The 24,066-nt window shown below is 39.4% G+C and overlaps 1 protein-coding gene across 1 annotated transcript in view; it reads left to right on the plus strand.

The window, feature by feature from the left end:
• Positions 1-612: 612 nt before the first annotated feature.
• The window catches only part of LOC139468984 (uncharacterized), a 44,372-nt gene continuing 20,918 nt past the window's right edge, over positions 613-24,066 (plus strand). Inside the window, exon 1 of the mRNA XM_071251123.1 lies at positions 613-1,461. Coding sequence (XP_071107224.1) covers positions 1,146-1,461 — 316 coding nt within the window. The 5' untranslated portion in view covers positions 613-1,145. The remainder of the gene's footprint in view (positions 1,462-24,066) is intronic.

Raw genomic sequence — 24,066 nt, forward strand, 5'->3', positions numbered from 1 at the left:
ATGTACTTCCGGCTTCAAATTTACTGTGATATAAAAGACAGCCTATACAAGTGTATTTTAGGCAAGCCGGGTGGAGCTATTCCAGGCTACCCACTGACTTATTTATCTAAAGTGTGTTTGTGTTCGAGGAGCAGAAAATAGGTTTCCCCTTGACTCCTAGTGGTTAAAGCGATCGCACGTCACCCCGATTCGAAATATTCTATTCCCCACATGGATACAATGTGTGAAGCCTAGTCTTGCTGTACCCGTGACAGGGTTGAGCTATTGTTTAAGGCGTATAGCCCCTCACTTCCTGACACACTCTTTCTGTGACACGAAGCTACAATATTTGTCCTCTCAGTCAAATACTGCCGGAACATGATAATTCACCTACGCTGAGTAGATGACAGATCATAAACAGTGAACAGTCTATCATGTTATATTTTCCACACTGTCGCAATAAATCGATAGAGGGTTTTGTTGGGCAATCGAGCAATGACATCAGAAATAATCGATACCTCTGTTAAGCAACTCACCTAGGTTGTGAATTAGCCAAATCAGATATGTCATGTATCAACTAGTGGCTGTACACGCCAGGACTTAAGCTGTTGATTAGCGCAGGCAAGAGACGAAGTGAATCGACCAGCCCGTCCTAATATATTATCCAACATCTACCAGTCAACTGACAAAGCCTTCATCGGTATTTCCATTTTACATATGAACTTTCGTTCGTCAAACCGTCTAAGGAACCCATATCGCCCAGGTTTCTCTGAAAAGGAAGTAAAACGGGGGTTGGTTACTGCTTCCTCTGAGGGAAGCAGAGTCCATTCTTTCCACAGGGCGCTGTACAACTCTTCCTTGCATTTAGTATTGATTGTTGGTCGTCCATTCACTAGGCGGGTGATAATGGGCAGTCCCTTTGCTGTACACAGTGAGCCCGCCGTACCATGAGTGTAGGGAGGGGAAACTTACGCTAAACTACCAAACATGCTAAAGGCTTCCCAAATTCTTGGTGTCATGGGGAAGTTTTGTTTCTACCAAACAAGCAGCCTCCATGAAAGTCGCCCTATAGCGTGGTATTGATTCTGTCATGACTTAACGCTATTGTTGAAAGAACACAACAATCCGTACAACGCCGAACGACGACCGGAGGATCTATCCTAACCATGTTCCTCTCACCATCAACCATTCACTTTACCCATTGTGAGGTGGGACAGGGACTTCCTGATATTACGAAGGACACAGATATGGAAGAATTGTGTAGGAGACTGCTGAAGAATGGCGAATGTCCTAAGCTACAGGTTGCAGAGAAAGACGGACAGTACTTCACCCTCAACAACACTCGGCTGCAAGTGTTTCGGTGGCTGGAGAGTGCTGGCAGGTGTAAAAGGGTTAAAGTGGACCGGGTGCCATTACGGGTGATCCCGGAGGGTATTCGGAAGCTGATGACGGTAGGGGGGATGAAGGACGGCTTGGATGAAGGTGAGTGGTTAAGGAAATTGGGGCTAGCACGTCAGCATTATCGGCTTAAGCTAGGTCAATATCCTTATTGTATGGCAATCTCGATATTAATATTTACCCTGACTTTGTCAATATGTGGCATCTGGTCTATTCCTGTTACAATCCCTGTATCTATTCGCTATAGTTAACGATAGCTCAGTTACCCTATATGCACATTTACATTTGCACTGAAACTACTGTGGTTTAAAGGCCAACCTTAAAGGCTTACTGCGAGAGCAGAGATTAGGTGCTTCGCAGCAAACACAGTAAGAGGTTGCCTGGTGTGTTGTAATTTTTTTGTGTGTTATCAAGTCTAAAGTTAATACTTTTGATCTGAAATTGTGTCTAAACAATCCAAGACCTATGCTATTTCATTTTTCTGAATATGTATTAAGACCTGTATTCGATGTACGGGAACCGCATGTGGTTTATTCCTTTGGGGCCATATTCCAAGCTAACTGGCAGCACGTCCCATGGCTACCTGGCTGTTGCATTTTGGACCAGAATGTTTGGGGTAAGAAGGAGGCCTTCAAGGTTCAATCAAATAACACGTTATTGCCTCAAATGAATTTCTAATTCATTCATTTGCTATGTTAATCGTTTAACTGGTTGGCCAAATTTATTTACGGAGTAGGAAGAGACTATATGTGTAATTGAGAAATTCTTCGTATTGTTAGGACGCTATATTGATACCAAAACGTCTACGTGTATTAAGTTTTACAAAAATCTCAAATATATCTTCTAGATGCTGATGATATGAATAGGGTGCGTTGGTATAATATATTTCAAGATGGTTTCCGGATTTATTATTTTCACTGAGTTGATATACAGCACAATGACTAATAAACACCTGTACTGTTGTAAATCATGTGAAGTGAAGGTAAACACTGTTCCCGGCATTGCTGGTCCTATATATGGAACACAAATGATGTGAAAGGTTACACTTGTTGAGTTCCAGTTATTTATGGCAGACAGCAGAGTATTAAAAAATGTATAATTAAATTACCTGTGCCTATGGCCACGTTTGAAGACCAATCGTAACTGTGGCTTATCAATCTCAATTAGAACTAATCGGCTTTGGAGTCCACACGCCGCAGGTAATCATTAAACGTGTTTCTGTGTTTGTTTCACGCGGTAGTAAGCAGTATTCCAGATATATCACGACAGTCTCTAAAAATCGAGTCTGACCCAGAAAAACCAGTGGTTGATGTTATGAGCATCGCCACACACTTCTTGTATCTGATCATCCGATCCAATTTCGTCACATCTGACAGTAATAGAGTGCTGGTGCCCGTTCCATCTCGCTTCTCAACCACTTGATAACTGAACTGCACTCATCAATGTGTAAATCGACATAGTGACATGTCCTTTTAACTTAATGGAACGCTGAATGTAAATTCAGGACGATGTTTAATAGATTAAATGCAAGACTCCTTCTTTTATTTCATCCTTTTTTGCCTGTCATCGAGGATTGCCTTTCCATCATTACGTTCATATCAAACATCTCACCTTAAAGTGCAATGCCATTTTCGCATAAAAGTCCATAAACCAGACATCTCTTGGGTATCCGTGCCTAATATTGTTGTGACATTGCATTAACACTCTCTACAACTCTACACTAAATGCTTGTGTTCCTATATGTCCGTCTAGAGGTCTTGTTAATACCATTCTGATTTCAGTATTTTACTGCGTTTTAATCTCCCCCAGTTTTAAAGGTAACATGTCTCACTTCCGTGTGCTGGTTGAGCCATACATTATCTAGCCTTGAATCAACGTGAGGATCCTGTCATATAAAAGCGACAAAACCCTTTCTGTAATCATGTGTACGATTCCAGACTTCTCTGACATATGTCATCAATCATGGGATTGATTAACAGTTATATACAAAGTTATATGTCTATTCTAAAATAGCGACCTTTCTTCCAGTTCCTATTTGTTTTATATATCACTGACATAACAGAAACATTGTGGATAGGCTATTATTAAGCTAGTTTTGCCTTTAAAAATATTGTAGAAATAAAATTTTGCGAAAGGTACTTTCACGTTTTAGCTGTCATAAGGTGTTCATCTATGCGTTTATCTATTGACAAATAATATCCTGAAGAGTGTAAGACAAGAGGGATGACGTCAACTTTCCAACTGAAAACTTTCATGTTATGTCGAGCAATATTCAAGCAACTCCAGCCTTTGGTGTTTACATTTCACAACTTTTGAAGTACAAACGTGAACGCTCTTTCTAAGAAGATGTCAAAGAGCGTCATACGACTGTTGTGCAAAAGTTGTTTGATCAGAGTTACAACATTAAAGGCATTAGAAAAGCACTGAATAAAAGTTGTTTGGTTGAAATGTGTAGGACATTCTTAAATTTGACACATCATAGACAAACATGATGTCCCTTGCAATTCCCTATGTCCACTTGTACTAAGTATTCTGGTTGTTTTTGTCAGTAATTACCTGACTTGTCTTTTGCATATGTTTATGTCTTTGTGCCTCCGGTGGCACAGGATAGCTCACCTTTTTGCGAACATCTGATATCATCAATATTTAATATTTATTCATAAACACATTTTTGAAATGATATAATCGGAATCTAGAATGGACGTTTAGACAGACTTCTTATGATTATGGAAAGAGATTTTCCACTTTTATTCTATCAGAATACAACACTATCTTATTTGCATCTAATGATATGTACAGGAATGTGTTGTTCTCATTATAATTAAGCGTGCGCAAAATAGGCATTCACTAAAATCACTCTTAATAGTGTGTTGGTGTTTTAATGATTTTTCAAAAATATTAACATGAAGTATCAAATTCTTGTGCCTCATGATACACAATTTATTCTCTGAAAGGAGGACCCGAACAATTTTATTTTATATTCACAACACGATTGTTCTATCCAGCATGTGCATTAAAGAAACTTGAACACGATTAATCAGTCATTAAAATATCACAACGATTACTAAACACATACAGCATATAACGGCGTTTTCAAAGTGTGCCCGTATATACTATTTTTCAAAGATACACCAATTTGATTTTAGCCAACAAAGACTTCAGTATCTCAGTATACCTATCAAAAATGAATAGTATATAATTACTTGTTTGTTGTAGTTTTCAGCGGCGTTGTGTGTGACAAACGTTTAATGTTCACAGATGTTCACGAAGAGTAATGCCATAACAATGCAAATAATGTAATTAGCCGATGGTTCCCTTGGGTCTACCAAATTCATTGTGCTGAATCTAGAATATCCCGCATCTGTACAATCTGCCGATCCTTGTCATTGTATAATGGACAGATATTATCTGACGTATGATATGCCCAATATCCCCCGCCGGGATAATCAACTAGAAGCGGCATGGCTTCCTTCGCTTTGTAGGTAATGGGAATGAGATTTGTCACATGACGCAATGCAGATCTAAGAGAACTGACAACGCATGGCCTTGGGACCTGCCGTACCCTACTGTGTTCGCTGCCAGTTAGCATGGGCATATGTGACATGACTCATAGGAATTTAGAAGCGAATGTTACAAGTGAAATGGTGGAAAGTAACTGGCGTCTGACAATCTGTAGCGCTTCCATTAAAAGGAATCGCATCTGACATCAAAACCAGATGTAACCTTAGAACGTCCATTCTCCTGTCAGAAACAAACCTTTTACCGCCCTTCTAGAATTCGGAAGTGTATATCTGAAGGACGTTTATAAATACGTTTATAGCATAACAAATGTAAGGTATTTTGCAACTTTACATTTGTTGATGGCACACTATCTGATAAATTCGACTGCAGCATTTGGTGATGCTTGTCCCCTCCAAAAGAGATCCGTGAAGATCCGGGGTAGAATAGGTCTTCAGCAACCCATGCTTGCCGTAAAAGGCGACTATGCTTGTCGTAAGAGGCGACTAACGCGATCGGGTCATCAGACTCGCCGACTTTGTTGATGCATGTCATCGATCCCAATTGCGTGGATCGATGCTCATGATATTTGTCACTGGATTGCCTGGTCCAGACTTGATTATCTACAGACCGCCGTCATATAGCTGGAATATTGCTGAGTGCGGCTTTAAACAACAAACAAACAAACCAGCCAATAGAGATGACTCGTATAAATGCTTGACGTTTCTCATTCACGACTTGCGATAAATAATGTACTCAGGGAAACATTTTATTACTAGTTATTAAATTCAAGGGGGGCTGTAGGTGACGTTTTCATTGGTCGTTGCATCATATATTTCTGCTGACTTAGCTTCACACTGAAGGTATGACGTCGCATATAGAATCATATGTCATGATTGTAATAACAGACGAGTGTGTCAGCTTCGAAATGTCCATAAATCCGTTTCTTTTGCATTAGGAATAATCCATTATTATATCGTTCTGTGCCTGCCGCAACAGGTTCTAACAGCGTCTCGGATGCAACATCTGGCGTTGAGTAATAACTATGACATACAGCTCGATGCAATTAAAAAACGCAACATATACACCTCGGTACGCTTTAACTGGACTTGAAATTAGAATTGAACTTGGATCATATGTTTAGCATCGTGTCTGTAATATAGAATATGGTAATTCAGTTAATTAAGTTTTAACCAAACACGATGTACCATGAGTTCTATACGCTCTAGAGGATATTTACATATCTACATACTTATACATTCGTTTAACAACCAGCTGTTGTCACAATCATGTAAATTGTGATACATGAAGACAAATGCTCTGCTCAAATTGACAATGGTCTGTCAAATTAATACATTCAATTCATTGGCTGATCTATTTTCATATTTTAATGTTGTTTGTTTAATACCAATATGGTTCCAAGCCGTTTTCGAAATGTGCGTAATAGCGGAATGACAAAACCCCTAGTTCTATGTCTATTGATTGTCAACCCCAATAACCCCAATAACCCCTGTCACCCACCCACTCATACCAATACACCCACTCATACCAATACACCCACTCACAGCAATACACGCACATTAGTACGCAGATACGGACGGACAGTCGTACAGCAAAACAACCAGGCTTAGCTCATGACAATTTAGTTCGACGTGTGAACGACTGAACGTCTTGAACGTACGTCAAACGTGACATTTGCCTTTATATGAAATAAAGGTACTGACAAGAAAAAGAGGGTGTAAAAATAACATCGCTGGTAGAGTTGTTTTTATAACTACATAACGAGTTTCGTATTACAATTCTTGTTAACATTATGGACAAAACATGGGAACACAGATGGCAAGCGTTTTCCTTTGCGTTTATATGGCAACTGAGCCACTGATGTACCTCTAACATAAGTATACAATATATGAGCGCTTCAAGTGGAGCTCATTCGCACTCAGATTGGAGTGTGTTCAAGTGTATATGTATGGAAGTTTATAATATACACGTTTACATGTGACGTGTTTTCTTTTTTATATAACAGAGTCTGACTGTTTGTTTGTATGAAAACAGAGACATATTGGGTGTTGGTATGGGAACAGAGACACGTTGAGTGTTGGTATGGGAACAGAGACACATTGTGTGTTGGTATGGGAACAGACACATTGTGTGTTGGTATGGGAACAGAGACACATTGTGTGTTGGTTTGGGTACGTACAGAGACACTTTGTGTGTTGGTTGGGAACAGAGACACATTGTGTATTGGTATGGGAACAGAGACACATTGTGTGTTGGTATGGGAACAGAGACACGTTGTGTGTTTGTATAGAAACAGAGACACGTTGTGTGTCTGTATGGGTACGTACAGAGACACGTTGTGTGTTGGTATGGGAACAGAGACACATTGTGTGTCGGTATGGGAACAGAGACACCTTGTGTGTTTGTATGGGAACAGAGTCACAATGTGTGTTGGTATGGGAACATAGATACATTGTTTGTTTGTATGGGAACAGAGACACGCTGTGTGTTTGTATAGAAACAGAGACACGTTGTGTGTTGGTATGGGAACACAGATATATTAGTTGTTGGTATGGGAACAGAGACATATTTTGTTTTGGAATGGGTTCAGAGACACATTGTGTTTTGGAATGAGTACGTACAGAGACACACTGTGTGTTTGTATGGGAACAGAGACACATTGTGTGTTGGTATGGGAACAGAGACACATTGTGTTTTGGTATGGGTATGTACAGAGACACATTGTGTTTTGGTATGGGAACAGAGACACATTGTGCGTTGGTATGAGAACAGAGACACGTTGTGTGGGTACGTACAGAGACTTATTGTGTGTTGGTTTCGGAACAGAGACACATTGAGTTTTGGAATGGGTTCAGAAACACGTTGTGTGTTGGTATGGGTACGTACAGAGACAGACACTGCTTTTAGAAATATCCCCGCGGGAGACACCATAAAAGGACTTCACACATTGTACCGAAGTGGGGAATCGAACGCGGGCCTTCGGCGTGGCGAGCGAACAGAGGCACATCCAGTGCGTCGCCTCAAAACAGACACATCGTGCGTGTTTGTTTAGAACAGGAACACTTTGTATGTGTACGTATATGAACAGAGACACTGTTTTATGCTCTACTCAGTGTGTGGAATGGAATACCGGATGAATATCCCATTGAGTGTATTTAAGTCGTATTTGACCACTACATGTTCTATTTATAACGGCTTTGTACGTCCAGAAATGTATCAGGTGATGCGCAAGATGTCTGGTGTGAGGGTTTGTGTTGCCCACAGTGCTCCCTCAGAAACATTCGCTTTGTCAAATCTTGTCAAAACAAGACGCTGTTTGATGAAATGGGAATGAGATTGGCCAATTTGGCTGCCTTTTCTGTGGTCCTTCCCCTTGAGAATCGTCATCTAATTAGACCTGAGACATGGCAGACCGATAGCCGTCGTCCACGACGGCAACAGACGTGGTGATCAGATTGTGGTCAGAGCTGTTGTTGTCGTCAGCTGTGGCCGAGTACCAGACGTCAAGGGACAAACTCATATACTTGTGTTGTGTTAATACAGGCAGCCTGCCACAAATTCACAGTTAATGTTGTGTTCTGTATACAGTTTGGAACTAATGGGACATGGATTTGTGTCAACTCAGTTTTAGAAACGACAACGTTCAATATTGTGTTTCTTCTGGTGTTCGGTGAAGATATACCTTGGAACATTTTTGCAATATCTTATGTTATGTTTGCGTTGTCACTTTTATGCTAAAGTGGCACTGAAGTCAATCGGTCGTCACTTTCAGCGTCGGTACTGCGTTAGAGAGCATCGTGTCATTGTTCTCGTCTACTTGGTCCATTTCAGCGTTAGTATTGTCTGAAGTAATAAACCACGATATTTCTCTTATATGCAATACAGGTACATGTACTTTGACAGAAATATGAAGTCTTAATTATAGCATCGCTGGAAGATTTGTTTTTAAAAATACATTATCGTCATACAATTGTTAACAACATATGAACAGAACATGGGAACACAGATGGGATGCGTGTTTTTTTTAGTTTCTATGGCAACGAAGCCACCGATGTACTTATATACTTGTGTTAATACAAACAATGCTGATTCTTCTTCCATAAATTAACAGTTTATGTAAGAAGCGGTTGTGTTCTGTATACAGCTCTGAAACTAATGATCCATGGATTTGAGTAAGGTCAAATTAGATCACTTTCAGGGTTAGTATTTGCTAAAGATTCGTGTGTCTCTTCTCGCAGTTCGTCGTTCGTCATTATGAGGGTTAGTATAGTGCTAAATGATGAAGATTGTTATATTGATATTACCTCAACGGTATTTTTAAAGTTAGTATCAGCATATGATTGACGTGTCATGACTGTTAAATCTAAATAGTTGGATTGAGTGGTAGATTGATAATAAATATATCTGAGTCAATAAATAGTTGATAGATACAATAGGCAGTTGATAGCTATAGATACACTAAATAGTTGATCGATACCATAGTTAGTTGATATGAACAATAAATAGTTGATAGATACAATATTTAGTTGATAGATAGAATGCGCCGTTGATAGATACAATAGTTAGTTGATAGGGACAAAAAATAGTTGATAGATACAATAGTTAGTTGATAGATAGAATAAGCCGTTGATAGGTACAATAAAGAAGTAGGTCGGTTAGCGGATTGGCACACTGTTTTAAAGGGTAATAGAATATTCCTAACTTCACATAAATAACAGTCAAACTGAATTTGTAATAGACCCCGTTTACTATAGGTGTCGCTCTTATCTTTACTGAACTTTATTACACCTCACTTCCTCATTGGAGTTTACTATTAGTAAAAGATAGGTAATAACTGACCCAGTGTTGTTCTGGTGCCCCTCCTCGTAACTGATGGCCACACTGACAGCTGGCAAAACTAATTAGCGATAACAAATTATACGTCCTCATCGCCTTCATACTGCTGTGTTATGAACCTACCAACACCTTCAATTTTACATCTAGCTATCTGGCTTACGTATCATCATGACTTATTGTTCTAACGTGACATGTCATTCATTCCGATGAGGACTATAAAACGATCATATCGATACCGAGACGACATAAAACATTCGGAGCTGACCCGAGCACTCTGTCAGAATTCTTTGAATTGTTGGAAACCTTCGTGGAAACACTTCTAGATTAATGTTGTTTTATGTGTTACATATTAAATGTGTTTATGACTGCATTATTGTTGGTTTATGCTAGTATCCACACGTCTCTCTATACCGTGACTATGCCTTACCACCAATGTACAGACAAACAGTCCTAAGGCGTATCTGGTGCTTTAGTTCGTGAGAGCTTCATGTTCTACCGATAGCCTTGCCGGAGTCTACATGCATCTCTGTTGGATCGGAACTGAACTGAACTGAGTAATTTGGAAACAAAATTGTTCAGTAAAGATGTGGAACAAATTATCCGATAAACAACAAAATAGTTTTAGTGTTTCAAATTCAGTCTTCATGTACCAAGTCCAACTGCGCCGTTATACTTCTCATATGGTTTGAGAAAGAACAACATTCTGCACATCAACATGGTGAGGGGGATCTTTGAAAATAATTTATATGGGAACGGTTTGAACGATGATATGAAATGTTGTTGTAGCCTATGTGGAAACTGTTATCTTTACTTTATCGAATGTTCACACCCTCATAAAGGCATGAGTGCTTAGTCTAACATGTGAAAAGCAAATGTTCATATTGTGTTATGCATGGTGATGCTGAGTTGGATACAGTGGATAAGCCAAATCGTTAATGCGTTTCAAGGGACGCAAAATGCATCCACTGACCGAAATAGTATCTCAAACACAAATCATAGTCACCAAAAACCTCCCACCCCACACCAACCCCACCTCACCCCAAAAATAATAAAGGATCGGTCCAAAAATTCTTCTTTTAATTCCTCCCTCATTTGTTGTAAGTACACCTGGTTGCATGGTTATGCATTATCTGGTATGGGAGATAAAGTCTCCTGTATAGTCATGAAAATCCGATCATAAATATGTAATGTAGCACTCATACCAGAAAAGAATGTCCCCACATATTCCCAGCTTAGACGGGAACCAATTACAGTTTTCTCGTTAACTCTCGGTAATGTTACATAACACTTACTGTTCATACTTGGATTGAGCCTCTTGGGGACCAGGGTTAGAATATCTCCCAAGCACTATTTGCTTATCGTCAGAGAAGACAACACAGGATCGGGAAAACAGATTCAGTGACTTGGTTGATTGCGGATTATCGTACCCCGATAGTATTGGACGTTGTTCATGATATCAACTACAGGTTTGTCTGGCCAAAATGCATTCGTTATTTAGAGACGTGGTGTAGCAGGACTTTTACTGAATCTGGCGAAAACCAACCAATAATTTGGTTTGCATTAAAACCAGTACGCTTTCACGACTACTACCTTCTTTTAACCACTTTCATATTTCTTCGGTCAACGTCTAGGTCTAAAAACTATTCCTTATTTTTCCGAAAATGCATATTTTGATTAATTTTCTAATATATGACATTGTTGGTCTCCAATAAACGGCATCAGATACACGCTATGTTCTGAGTGAACCCTTACTGGTGATAAAGGCAGTGCCCGTCACAAGATCTCATCTGCAGTGACGTCTATAGACATGGTTATTGTATTAGACTCAGTGAAGGAAGTACGCTTATCATACAAACAATCAACCCATACAGCCTAATACCTCACGTTTACAGGCGTCTGTAGGAGGCAGAAGCGTGATAGGACTGGGGTTATTCCGGTGCTAGCTAAACCCAGGGTAGGAACGTATTTAGACGGATCGCGATTGTCCAAATGCATTATGGAACTCATTATTCTTGGAAGGGGAATTTCTTATTTTGTCGTAAATGGAAAACGTTTATGACCATGGTGATGTCCATTGTGGATGTTATTATTCTAATGTGACATGACTCCATTGTTGTTCTACCTGGACCTTCTTTGTAATGGAAGTGGTAAAGATCTTTGGTTGCAGCAAAGGAGTATACCCTTGATATTTGTTGGTCAAAGATGTGATCAAGGATCAAGTAATACATTTTCATCAGGTGATGGCTAATTCACAACGTGACCTAGTCAGTGTATATGCTTCAATCTTAAAAAAAACAGCAAACCCTGTTGAGTGTGAAATTATAGAGAAGCGTCCTGACACATTCTTCTGAAAATAATTTTGAGGTAAATTATAGCAAAATGCCGTATTACAGTAATCTTCTACTTCAGTGAAGGTTTTTTAATACAGCTAAACCTATAAAACTCGAAGTTTTGTGTAAAGGATTGTTCTCCCACATATATCAGCTTTATCGTCAGGGACATACTCAGGGACATATGAAACAAAAGACTTCAAGATCCTGAAGATAAAGCTGAAACATGTAGAACAATCCGTTTCGTGTGGTTATTTTGTGAATTTCTTTACATATGTACTGCTGTACACTATTGAATCTTACCACTATCTATCTATCTATCTATCTATCTATCTATCTATCTATCTATCTATCTATCTATCTAACGAGGAACCATTCTCTTGTTCTCGTCCTCCATATCGTCCACAAGTGAGGTTTCCATATAAACAGTGGTCCTAGTTACGTGGTTTTGCAGTATTGGAGCATGTTAATAGTGTGTCGTCTTCGGATTCCACATCATGTACGCCACGGATATCACATCGCAACTGGATCAGAATTTCAAACAGATGATCACACATTTGCTATCAACTGTCATCTGAATGACTGCTCGTGCCCACTTGACAAAGCCTGTTCGTCGCTTTCCTTCAACTACTGCCTTTGGACGGAGAATACCACTGTTCAAATAAGGGAAACGAAATCAATCAGCTTTTGGTCTTGAAATCCCTGTTTCTTCAGGTCCGGTGGTTTCTGATGTTACCTCGTGCAGTTCATTGATTCAATTGTATGCCAACTGCATTGAGACAAATCAGATGAAATTGGCTTCAATCTCAGGCGGAAAGGACAAACAGTACGCTGGGGATAGACGCGCGGTGTACAGAGTTCAAACACAGACGCAATCGTTAATTAACTCTTAAGATTAATGCTTTTAATGGGTATGCTTGGTCCAACAGGTATTCGGGGAGCAATTTATTAGAGTGGGGAAATATATTGAGGTAATGATCCGAACTGCAGCGGCCAATTACACTCATCCACTTTTTAAAGCATTTTTATGAAGACAGTTATGTCTCTCAAAGATTCTTGCTCGTAATCCGAAACATGGAGAACTGATTAATACCGCGCCGTAAGGATTGATACTGGGTGATGAACACTTTCACAAAGCAATACATCTTCCATACTCAATATAACAAGACAGGGCATAGAAGAGACCCTTGCTCCACACGGAGTGGTGCCTAGATTGCAATCAGCACGATCAGTCTTGATTTGGCTCCAGCTGACATCTTGCAGCGGTGTTTGTTCAATCTAATTCCTTTCTTTGTGATCAACAAATCAATAGAGCGTGTGATGCCACCTTGCACATTAAATATGTTGTGTATTGTATTCAGGTCACGTTCAGTAATCGACTGTCATCAAGACAGGGCTTCCGATTTTTCCACCGACGGTGCCAGACTACAGGAACCACAGACACTCATACTTTCGCTATCTCAGAACCATTGATCGGTAGGAGACAGTGCGGGGCAAGGTTATCCTGATGTTACGTGTTGGCAGTAATATAAACCCTGAATCATATGATGAAGTATGCTTTTAAGGTTATGACAAATGAATATGAGAGCTTCTATCAAAGGTGGACGGTGACTTTTATGGCTTAAGTGTAACATGTTATTGTGTATTTTTCGTGATGGAATTGTTGGCATTTAGAACACTAGAAACTATATTTTAACGGACGCATTTCCAAGGAAACACTATTCGGGGATAGTGCTTTATAGCACTGGAATTATATCATATTAGGGGAAATATTTTATTCTGATGCCACCATGTAAACATAACAGGCCATTTTACTCTCAATTCCTTGTTATTTAGACATTTTTAGTCGGCATGAATATGGATATAAATAGTAATGCCGATGAACTGTTCATTGTTTTGATCTTACTTTATGAAAATGATACGAAAGGATATTTGAATAAATTTGGTTACCCGGAAATGCCATCTTTTAGTCTCATAATCACGTACCTTCGTGTACGCACTAAATGACCCACAGAAGCCTCCAGTGTACTACATTGATAGCAAGGCCACCATCTCTTGCACCATCTTCATCAGCATATAAAACGTCTGCAATCTTTAAATGCAACGGTTGGATTTACTTCTGCATCTCCAAGCTCAAATAAAGCATTGAGCTGCAATAAAACCCCGTGGCTTACATGGAACATCAACATCACCAGCTGTTTGATCTTCTCCCATGTCTGGATTTACGGTCGTCGTTTTCCGGTGTTATGTTCCTTTAGGCAAATCGGGGTACTTAGCTTTGAGTTTCAAAACTCATTTGATGCAGACATTTACACGCACGTTTTATTTAAGAAATGATCAAACGCAAATTGTCACTTACACGTTTCCGTTAAGTTCCTGTACAGGGTTAAGAGGGAATATTGTAAAAGGGATTTTTCATAAGGTTAACGGTTAAATATCATAACCCACTAGAACTATGTACATATATCATGTTGTTAACCGAGTGTTATTACAATGTGGCCATTCCAATAACGACTGTCACATTACACAAATATAGTTAATAAGGTTGGACACTTTCATGCCATTGGTACACGACATATCATAGTGTCGTGAAGCGCTGAGACAATTAAGATCACATTGGCAGTTTGATTAACGCTGGTTGTAGACGTATACCCAATGCTGGAGGGAAACGTCTGACCCGTCTTTGATGTAGGACTTTTACGTACTCAGCAACTCCATAATGTCTTGGTGCCGAGAGTCTGGCGCGGGATGTTGAAAGCATCAAACTGTACAGAACTTGTGTAATTAAAGTACGCGCTTTGAAGTCAGCCCCGAAGAAGTCCTGTTTTCTATTGATTATGGAGTGTCTGTCTTGTGTGCGATTTCTACCATTAGATTAGGCTGAAAAACTCAATAGTTTATGGTTTTACGTTTCTTGTCTTTCCGATATTGTTTTGAATATTTATCAAACAATGAAAAACATAAAGTAGTTATTATTATAGAGCATGTTTTCACATATTGGGTTTAACGCCGTTTTAAACACAAAATCACCACGTATCTATACTGGTATAAAAGACATAGTATACTACTGATTGCATATTGTAAATATAAAACATCAACGCCAGAGAATAATCGCCGATTCCTTTGGGCATAAAACACAAAATAGTGATGAAAATCATATGAATAGATCACTGAAAGTCAGTGATGACACCAGAGAGCGGAAGTTTCGGGGTTCGATCCCCGGCCGCGTCATTCCAAAAGACGTTAAAAAATGGCACTTGTTGTTACCATGTCTAGCGCTCGGCATTCAGGGGCTAAAACAAGGACTGGTCTGCTCGGAGCCAGTATACTGTATACTGTGTCTGAGTGGGGTATTCATGTCAAACTGCAGCATGGTATCTCAGTGGGCCAGCACTATAAATCGGCATCAGTCCGGTCAAGTACAAGCAGCCACACACACACACATACACGTGCACGTCGCTATATAAGTGCAATAATCTTGGACGCGACGTTGAACCCCATTTCACCTCACCGACTACTGGCAGAATCCGCCACTCACATTATTTGCATAAAAACGTGTTCGTAAAGCATAGTTATAACCAACTATCTCTGAATTGATTCATACTATCTGCAGGTCGTTGCTTACGAATTCAGTTCACTCTCATTTATTACGAAATTAAAACGAAAATAGGCAATTTGATGACTTACTGATTGCGCATTCGATTCATAACACATCTTTTCTATGCGATCTATCGAAATATCTCCCGGCACAAACAGGTCCTGCAACTGATTTTATCGGTGTCGGTAAAAGTTTTCACCATTCTAGTGTAAACATTGCTGGGATGGTTTTCAGCGTTATATTTCACTTTTGGTAGCATGAACTGACGTTTATTTCACAGAATGCCTTTACGACGCTGCTATATTAAATGAACGCAAATAGAGGTATAGGCCAGTGTTCCTCCTGACTCAATTAGCGGCGAATCCCGGGCGTCATGCAGGGCAGTGCCATCCGAGTATCGTGTGAATGCCGAGTGCCTCTCTGTGCTCGAGTGGAATTGAGCAGCAGCCAATTTCAACTCAACTTTCTAAAGGAATCTAGAGAATATGTTCCTTCGGGAATAAGTGCGTGTGTGAGAGGGGTCGCTTTTTGCCGCAAATGGCGCTCGTAAGTGACGTTAAGACTAATATAAAGTTGTGAGGAGATGGCGGAAGGTCTGAGATCGTTACCAGGGAAATCAACTTGTTGGTTATTGGGCAGAGGACATGGCTGGTGATGAAGCCCAGCATCACAAGTTTAACGTCAGCGAGGAGTTGAGGGGCTGCAACGTCGAAGATTAACAACTAGGATCAATTTGCCCTCATAAGATGAGGCTGAGAGATTAGGATATTGACGCAGAGACTGTATCGACATCGCCGGTTTCATATATTTGTCCAATCCATGTCATTGTTGCAGCGCCAGCAGACAAGGTCAACACCGTTCCGTGTTAAGGCGGTGTCAAGGAAGTTTGGGTGACGTTCTTCAGACCCCGTGATAAAGTCATGCACATCCATACATTGACGTTAAACGGTTGTGTGTGCTGGTAGCATACTACATCGAGCTGGAGAGATTTCATTATTAAGAACCATTGAGTTAAACATTCATGAGCATAATGGGAAACCAAAAAGGTCATACGTAACCGTGAGACGCCCCCTACGTGGAGTAGCCACTTCTTGGAGTGTTGATGGTAGATCGATGTGATGAGCAGGGGTTACATAATTAACATGGGGAGACAGCCACTTGGCCGAACAAGTGCCAACATTGCCTGTGTAATCGCTCACGCTCGACATACCAGTTTCGATCACTGAAAGCGATACAATCTAAGTCTCCCATTAGCAGTGAGAAAGAAGACAGCCTTGGAATCAACAGCATCAAACCTGAATTGATGCGTGGTCGTCCTTGAGGATCATATTACAAACAAATCACACAAATACCCTTGTGGGTTGTAGAAAGAGGCTTCATTTGAATCTGTAAATGATACTTCCAGGCATAGGTGCATTAGACTTTATTTATCCCTTCTCCACATGTGTGTGGGCATCTAGAATCTGAAAACTCCGTGCAGACGCATAATGTAACGATAAACGTCTCAGACACGACGTAGCCGAACATACGCCGCAAAGTGATCCTTTTAACACCGGTTTCAAAATCCGCGATGGTATAGTTGAAGGGCTACATGAGCCAAAGTTAGGCCTATTTTGCGTTGAGTCACTGTGTAATGCCAAACAGCATGACCGGACTAGAGAAGTAAGACGTTTATATCAGTACTACTTCATTGAAACGCACAGAAATGTTGATGAAATCCAGAATAAAACGAGAACAAGACGTCTTTCAGAAACAGAAATACCCGTTCAAAATACAGGCCTTTCTTCAGGGAACCATTCGTATTATTTTCCTCATGATTTTGCCTTTTAAGCCCTAAGTTCACGACACATGATGGCCTTGTTTTTCAGCTTCTGTATATGGAATCCTGACAACATTATTTGAATTTACTTTGTCTGAAAGCTGTATGAAACAGTGTAAAGCTGAGCACCTCCGAGATTTTTTTTATGTTCATGATGCCAACAGGACAGGTCTCAAAATTGCTATGTCTATTTACAAGGGTGCTTTATGAACAGATTTAATAGATGTCTTAAATAAGTACACATATGCGTTGCTGCAGAATCCACGAGTGTTGCAAAAGTAGATTTAAAATATTTCCTTCAGGCTTCTACCTCGAACTCAGAATAAAACTTATTTCATAACTATCGAACTTAAATTCGTCGTGAACAATTTCACCTCCATTTGCATCAACTTGAATTTCTCCCACTGCATCTGTTAAACAATTTGCGTTTTGTCCTGTTTATATCCCTTTCTTCGAGATGATAAAATGATCATAGGGCCTGCAAATAGTGACAGATGATCAGGAAATTGAGAATTGTTTACTTTGAATTCATTTTCTCACATCTGATCTTTTTTTCGCAAGACGATCATATTTCTGTGCATGTCATTGTTTAACATTATAAATGAAACCCATTTAGAGAAAGTATTTTGAAAAATGCTTGGGTATTTCCTTCGCTATATTGTTGAAAAATATAACTATTATTTTGAAAGTCCGAAAACCTAGGCAAGGATATCATAACACCCATGGACATTATCACTGCAAATTCAAAAGTAACACATAGTTTTATTTTCAACAAAATCAGTAAATGCGATTCGGTTTCAATGGATTTACTTACCAATCACTTGCTTGCCATTTTAAGGCTCGATTGTCAGGTCGCCGTCGTATGACAGGAGGACTGCTGTCCGTCATCAGGCAAAAATTACAAAGATTTAATTTTTCATACAAATTGTGTGAGTGACGGGTGCTACCAGTAGGGCAGGACATGCTTAACCTTTTCGCGAACACCTGATGTCATCAGTGATTTTTAGTGATCCATTCATTTCATTTTCATCACTATTTTGTATTCTATTAATGTGTCCTGTAGTACCAATGAAGACGAAGCTGACTTTTGGATAACACTTCCTTGATAAAGACACTAAACTCAGGGGCAAAAGAAAGTATTTTTTATGTAAATGAAACTGAAAGAATTGTTGTTAAGTTTGATTATGTCTATCTAACCATCGTTCAATCCTGTAATAGTTTGTAGAAAGTATTCTGTGGCTTGGTAATTTCATCAGTGATTTATAGTTATCCATTCATATTATTTCCGGGCAAGTTTGCCTGATTATTTTCTGCCTTCGACCTTATTCATTAATCCGGACTAATGTGTTTGAGCGGTACCGTCCGGCCTAGCAAGGTTCTCTGTAGTTTACCCGTTCCTGTAAGGTAACTGTCTGCCTTTCTATACTTTCAGGTTAATTTATCTCAAATAAACCATATTGATGAAACTATGGCATGTCACAGACACAGGCGTATTGATTAATTGTACACGGACTTCAAACGCGCAATATATGCATGTAATCAGGTCTAGTCCATGCGCAAGGAGAGCAAACTCGCTAAGTATGTATGTACCGAAGGAAAAAATATTAGAATGATCTAAATACCCATGAGAACTTCTGCTTAATGAAACCACCAGTCAGTCATCTTTAATCATTAACATGTCTACGATCCCTTTCCTGTAATATAACATGGTAAATTGCCGACAGCAACTTATCTGCCCAGCCAGTTCCTCCTCCTTACGTGTAAGTAAAACATTAACTGGCTTTATATCTCTCAAACATCCGGTCAGGTTCCGCATAGATAGCTTGGAATCAGATTTCGCATGTGGTACATTTTTTTTCTGTTTCTCAAATGATATTATATAGAACACACGTTTTCCTTTCAACAAAGAATAGATTGTTTACAACAGCTTAATTTATCTATTTTACTGAATCTCTTGACATTTAATGTCTTTTAAATGTCACATCTCAGACACAAATATTAGTATATGCTTAAAAGGAAAAAGACAACCGCAGGGGAACATATGGCTGAAACATCTACCTGATCATGATATTTAGCACAAACACATGTTTCAGGTGAGGAGAGATGGGGTTTAACGTCGCGTCAAAGATTATTGGACTTGTGTAGCGACGTGTGTGTGTGTGTGTGTGTGTGTGTGTGTGTGTGTGTGTGTGTGTGTGTGTGTGTGTGTGTGTGCTTGTACTAGACCGGACTTATGTCCACTGAGATAACATGACACAGTTTAACATGAACGGCTCACTCAGACACAGTATACTGACCAGTACTTGTCTTAGATCCTTAATGCCGAGCGTCAGACATGGTAACAACAAGTACCATCTTTTAACGTCTTTTGGTATGACGCGGGCGGATGCTCTACTAGTAGTTCTGTAACGTTTTGGAATTGTACGTTTACTTGTATAGAAGATATTTCCGAATTTTACGCCCCAGAGACCAAAATTATGTCCAATGCAATTCCTCATTTTGACTTGTACCATGTGTTCCCGTGTCTTTTTCCAGGTGGACAATTGACTTGCCTTTGCAAGTGTTTGTGGTGGGTGCCATCGGTTGGGTAGGATACGCTCACCTTTTCGCGAACACCCGTCATCATCACTATTTGATTGTGATTCATAAACACATGCTCATGATGAAGTCGGCATCGTACAATCGACTCTTCGTATCATTTCTTGTGATTGTTAAAAGGGTCTTGTCACTTTTAGTTAATTGACTATTCTTTTGAAAATAAATCCCAAATAACCTAATGTTCAATAACTGGTCCAAAATCACATGTAATTAAATTACCATTACAGTTCGAGTAAGCATACATATCTTCATACACTTGCAATGACATTTGTGAAACTCGTTAATTGAAATAATGACTTCTAAATAATATACTTTGCTGCTTCGCTTTTGCTCATTATGACAATAACAAAATAACATCATGTTTGTTATACATAATTATGATTATGACAATAACAAAATAAAACCATGTTTGTAATATATAATCCATGATAGTGTTTACCAGGAGCCCATCATGGAGCCATATCTCGCAGTGCAAGCCAGTGGAGGACTATCATTCCCTCTGGCGCACTGTCCGGCTATATTAAGCTTGTATTGACCATCTCCCCTGGTATTGACTAGGGAGCTAGTGATATCAGACAATGATTGGGTAGGCTGGCAGGACCGGGGTTCCATAGATACAAACTTGGCTGACTTAATACATATTAATTCCGTTTAACCCGTTGGGGGTAGGCGGCATTAATGGCAATGGCTACTTGTATAGCGATTGCGGAGCGTTAGCAACATGGTGAGATGACGCTTATTTGTTGAATTGCGTACATATAAATCGAATTTTGATTATTCTAAATTTGATTTTGAACTGGGAAATCAACGAATATCGAGTCAGGTTCAAAAGTGGATTTCTAATTTGTAAAGAACTCAGGACACATTTTGAGCGCGTCAAAAACATTTTGTCTGGAACGATAATTTGTAAGAATATAAATACTTTTTGTACACGTATATCTTACGAGGTACTTGTTGGGAACGAGGAAATATCTATGTGTTTGCACATAGCTGTACCTTTATATTTTACATGGTTTCTTCTTTTAAGATACAGCAAAGTGCCTTTTGCGGACAATTCTATTTGTGTTGTCACACTTGGACATCAGTATATGCAGCCCATAGTCACTATGAACAAACAAGGATACAAGGATAAGTTATGTCGTCTAACAGAACAGATTGCAACGGTTTTCCTCACTTCCTCACACAGAACCAATGACATCTTTGGCTGGTTGCATAAGTATTGGTGGGTCCGGCATTAGGAAAAACAAAAAACACCTACTCTTTATGAAAATTGTCTGAATGGCGGGTGCTTTCGGTAGAGCAGGACATGCTTACCCTTTCCGTGAACACCTGGTGTTATCACTGATTTTTAGTGATCCATTCATTTCATTTTCATCACTATTTTGTATTCTATTAATGTGTCCTGTAGTACCAATGAAGACGAAGCTGACTTTTGGATAACACTTCCTTGATAAAGACACTAAACTCAGGGGCAAAAGAAAGTATTTTTTATGTAAATGAAATTGAAAGAACTGTTGTTAAGTTTGATTATGTCTATCTAACCATCGTTCAATCCTGTAATAGTTTGTAGAAAGTATTCTGTGGCTTGGTAATTTTTGTAACAATAAATTGGTTCAATAAAGACTGGGGTAAAAACTGAATTGAAACCATGTTACGAAATATGTTTGAAATGTAAATTTGTTCCGAAAAAAAGCAAACTTATTGATTTTTAAAGATAAAATGTCGAAGGTTTCCATCAAAAGTTGAATATTATGCGAAATATATTTAAAAAACATTTAAAAAAAATCTTTTTAAGATTGTTATCGATGCAAACGTATTTTTTGAATGCTGACTAAGCGCCAGTACACGTATTGGTTTGAATATAATTTCAATAAGTATAAGAATATAATAATCAGTTTGAACTTATTTTCAATTGATAAAAAAGAATATAAAAAAATTAAGTGAGAGGTATAGTTTCTCTTGCCTCTCAGTTTATATCACGTGATTCCTTTCACTTGACCGTGCTTTGACTGGCGAGTTCAGCCAACAAGTAGATGCATAGTATACACATCTTGATATGAGCAATGATCCACATCGTCGGTACACGAAGACACACCGTCAACCAAGTCAACGAGCCTGATTATCCGATCAGTTAAATCGACTCTTACGACCAGTATAGGTCCCCGGGGACCAGTTATAACCCAGAACCCCTACGGTTTCGTGAACAAAGTTAATATATCTAAGTCTTAGTTAACAAATGTTTAAACTTTAATGTATTTTCCTAAAACTTTTACGTAAGGTTCAGAGCTAAAACTTCTATTGTATCATATCTGTCTATTTGAAATACATAATAAATACATGATCTATCATCTATCCCAAAAAGTGCCTTTCTCGAGCATTAATTTGTTTACAAATGGCGATGATGATGTATATGACTGTAAAATGTCAACGCCAGAGAATAACCAATGTAATAATGATAATGTCGGAAACAATCGACCAACTGCAACATTAAGAACATTGTGGTGACAACATTAATGTGTCATAGGAGATTCGGCTGCCACGTTAGCACGTACCAGGGGTTCCTAGTGCCATGTTACTGTGTGATAGGAGTTCCTGGTGCCATGTTACTGTGTGATAAGAGTTCCTGATGTCATGTTACTGTGTGATAGGTGGTGCCATGTTACTGTGTGATAGGAGCTCCTGGTGCCATGTTACTGTGTGATAGGAGCTCCTGGTGCCATGTTACTGTGTGATAGGAGTTCCTGGTGCCATGTTACTGTGTGATAGGAGATTCGGCTGCCACGTTAGCACGTACCAGGGGTTCCTAGTGCCATGTTACTGTGTAATAAGAGATCCTGGTGCCATGTTATTGAGTGATAGGGTTGCCATGTTACTGTGTGATGGGGGTGCCATGTGCCGTGTTACAGTGTGATAGGGATTCGTGGTGTCATGTTACTGTCTGATAGGGGCCCCAGGTGCCATGTAAACGCCGTACTCAGCAATAGCGTAAATGAATCTGGATCAGAGATACAGTGATTGATATTATGAGCAATGAGCCACATCGTGCAAGCCTGATTATCCGATCAATTAAGTCGTCTCTTACGCCCAGTACAGGTCACCGGGGACCAGTTATAACCCAGAACCCCTACGGTTAATATATCTTGATCTTAGTTAACAAATATTGAAACATTCATGCATTTTTCTTTAACTTTTACGTAAGATTCAGGGCTAAAGGCTCTTTTTGTGAAATATCTTAAATTACATTGCAGTTATTGCTGTTATTTGATGCTAGTTGCTTATATCGCGATAGGAATATCATTGTTGTTACAATTATCTAAATAAAAAAAATGCATTCTGATGTTGAATCGTAGGGTGCTTGTAAATAAAAGAAGATCAGCAGCAACAATAAACAAACAAAGGGGGAAAACAACCCATGAACCTCCACGTTCTTGGAATCAGGTCAGGCGACATCTGGGGCTTTGGGTGTGCTAGATGCACCACTTGTCCTGTCTTGTCACTCAAGTGTCCGACATGTGTTTCAGAGTTGCAATAACGACCAAAAACACGCAGTTATTTTATCAGCTTGACAACATCCACTCTTCAGCCTAATTGCAAATGTGTTAGCATTTCTTTTAAGTAAACTTGACTGACGTGTAATTTGGATTTTCTGTTCCCTGAAACAGCATATAACCCTCACAAAATGATTGCAAATTGTAAAGAAGCCTATAACATGTTGGTTGCGCATATTACCAAACTAGTCCCTCAAAATGAATAAAACATGTCGGCCAATACCAAATAATAGCCGTTGTATAAGCCCATCTTTACGATATCAATGCGACGCAGCTTGGGCCAACTTATGGATTCCTTGCCAGACGTCAGCTCAAGGGTGTAGCTTTATGTAACTGACTGAGGTTAAACAATGTCAACATTGATCATCAGTTATGATCTGGCTGTAGTGATAGTATTAATCAAAACGTTATGAGCGCACGGAGGAGATTGGGTAGGATATG

This window comes from Haliotis cracherodii, unplaced genomic scaffold (assembly GCF_022045235.1).
Source record: "Haliotis cracherodii isolate W230 unplaced genomic scaffold, xgHalCrac1.p SCAF_2, whole genome shotgun sequence".
Classification (NCBI taxonomy): Eukaryota; Metazoa; Mollusca; class Gastropoda; order Lepetellida; family Haliotidae; genus Haliotis; species Haliotis cracherodii.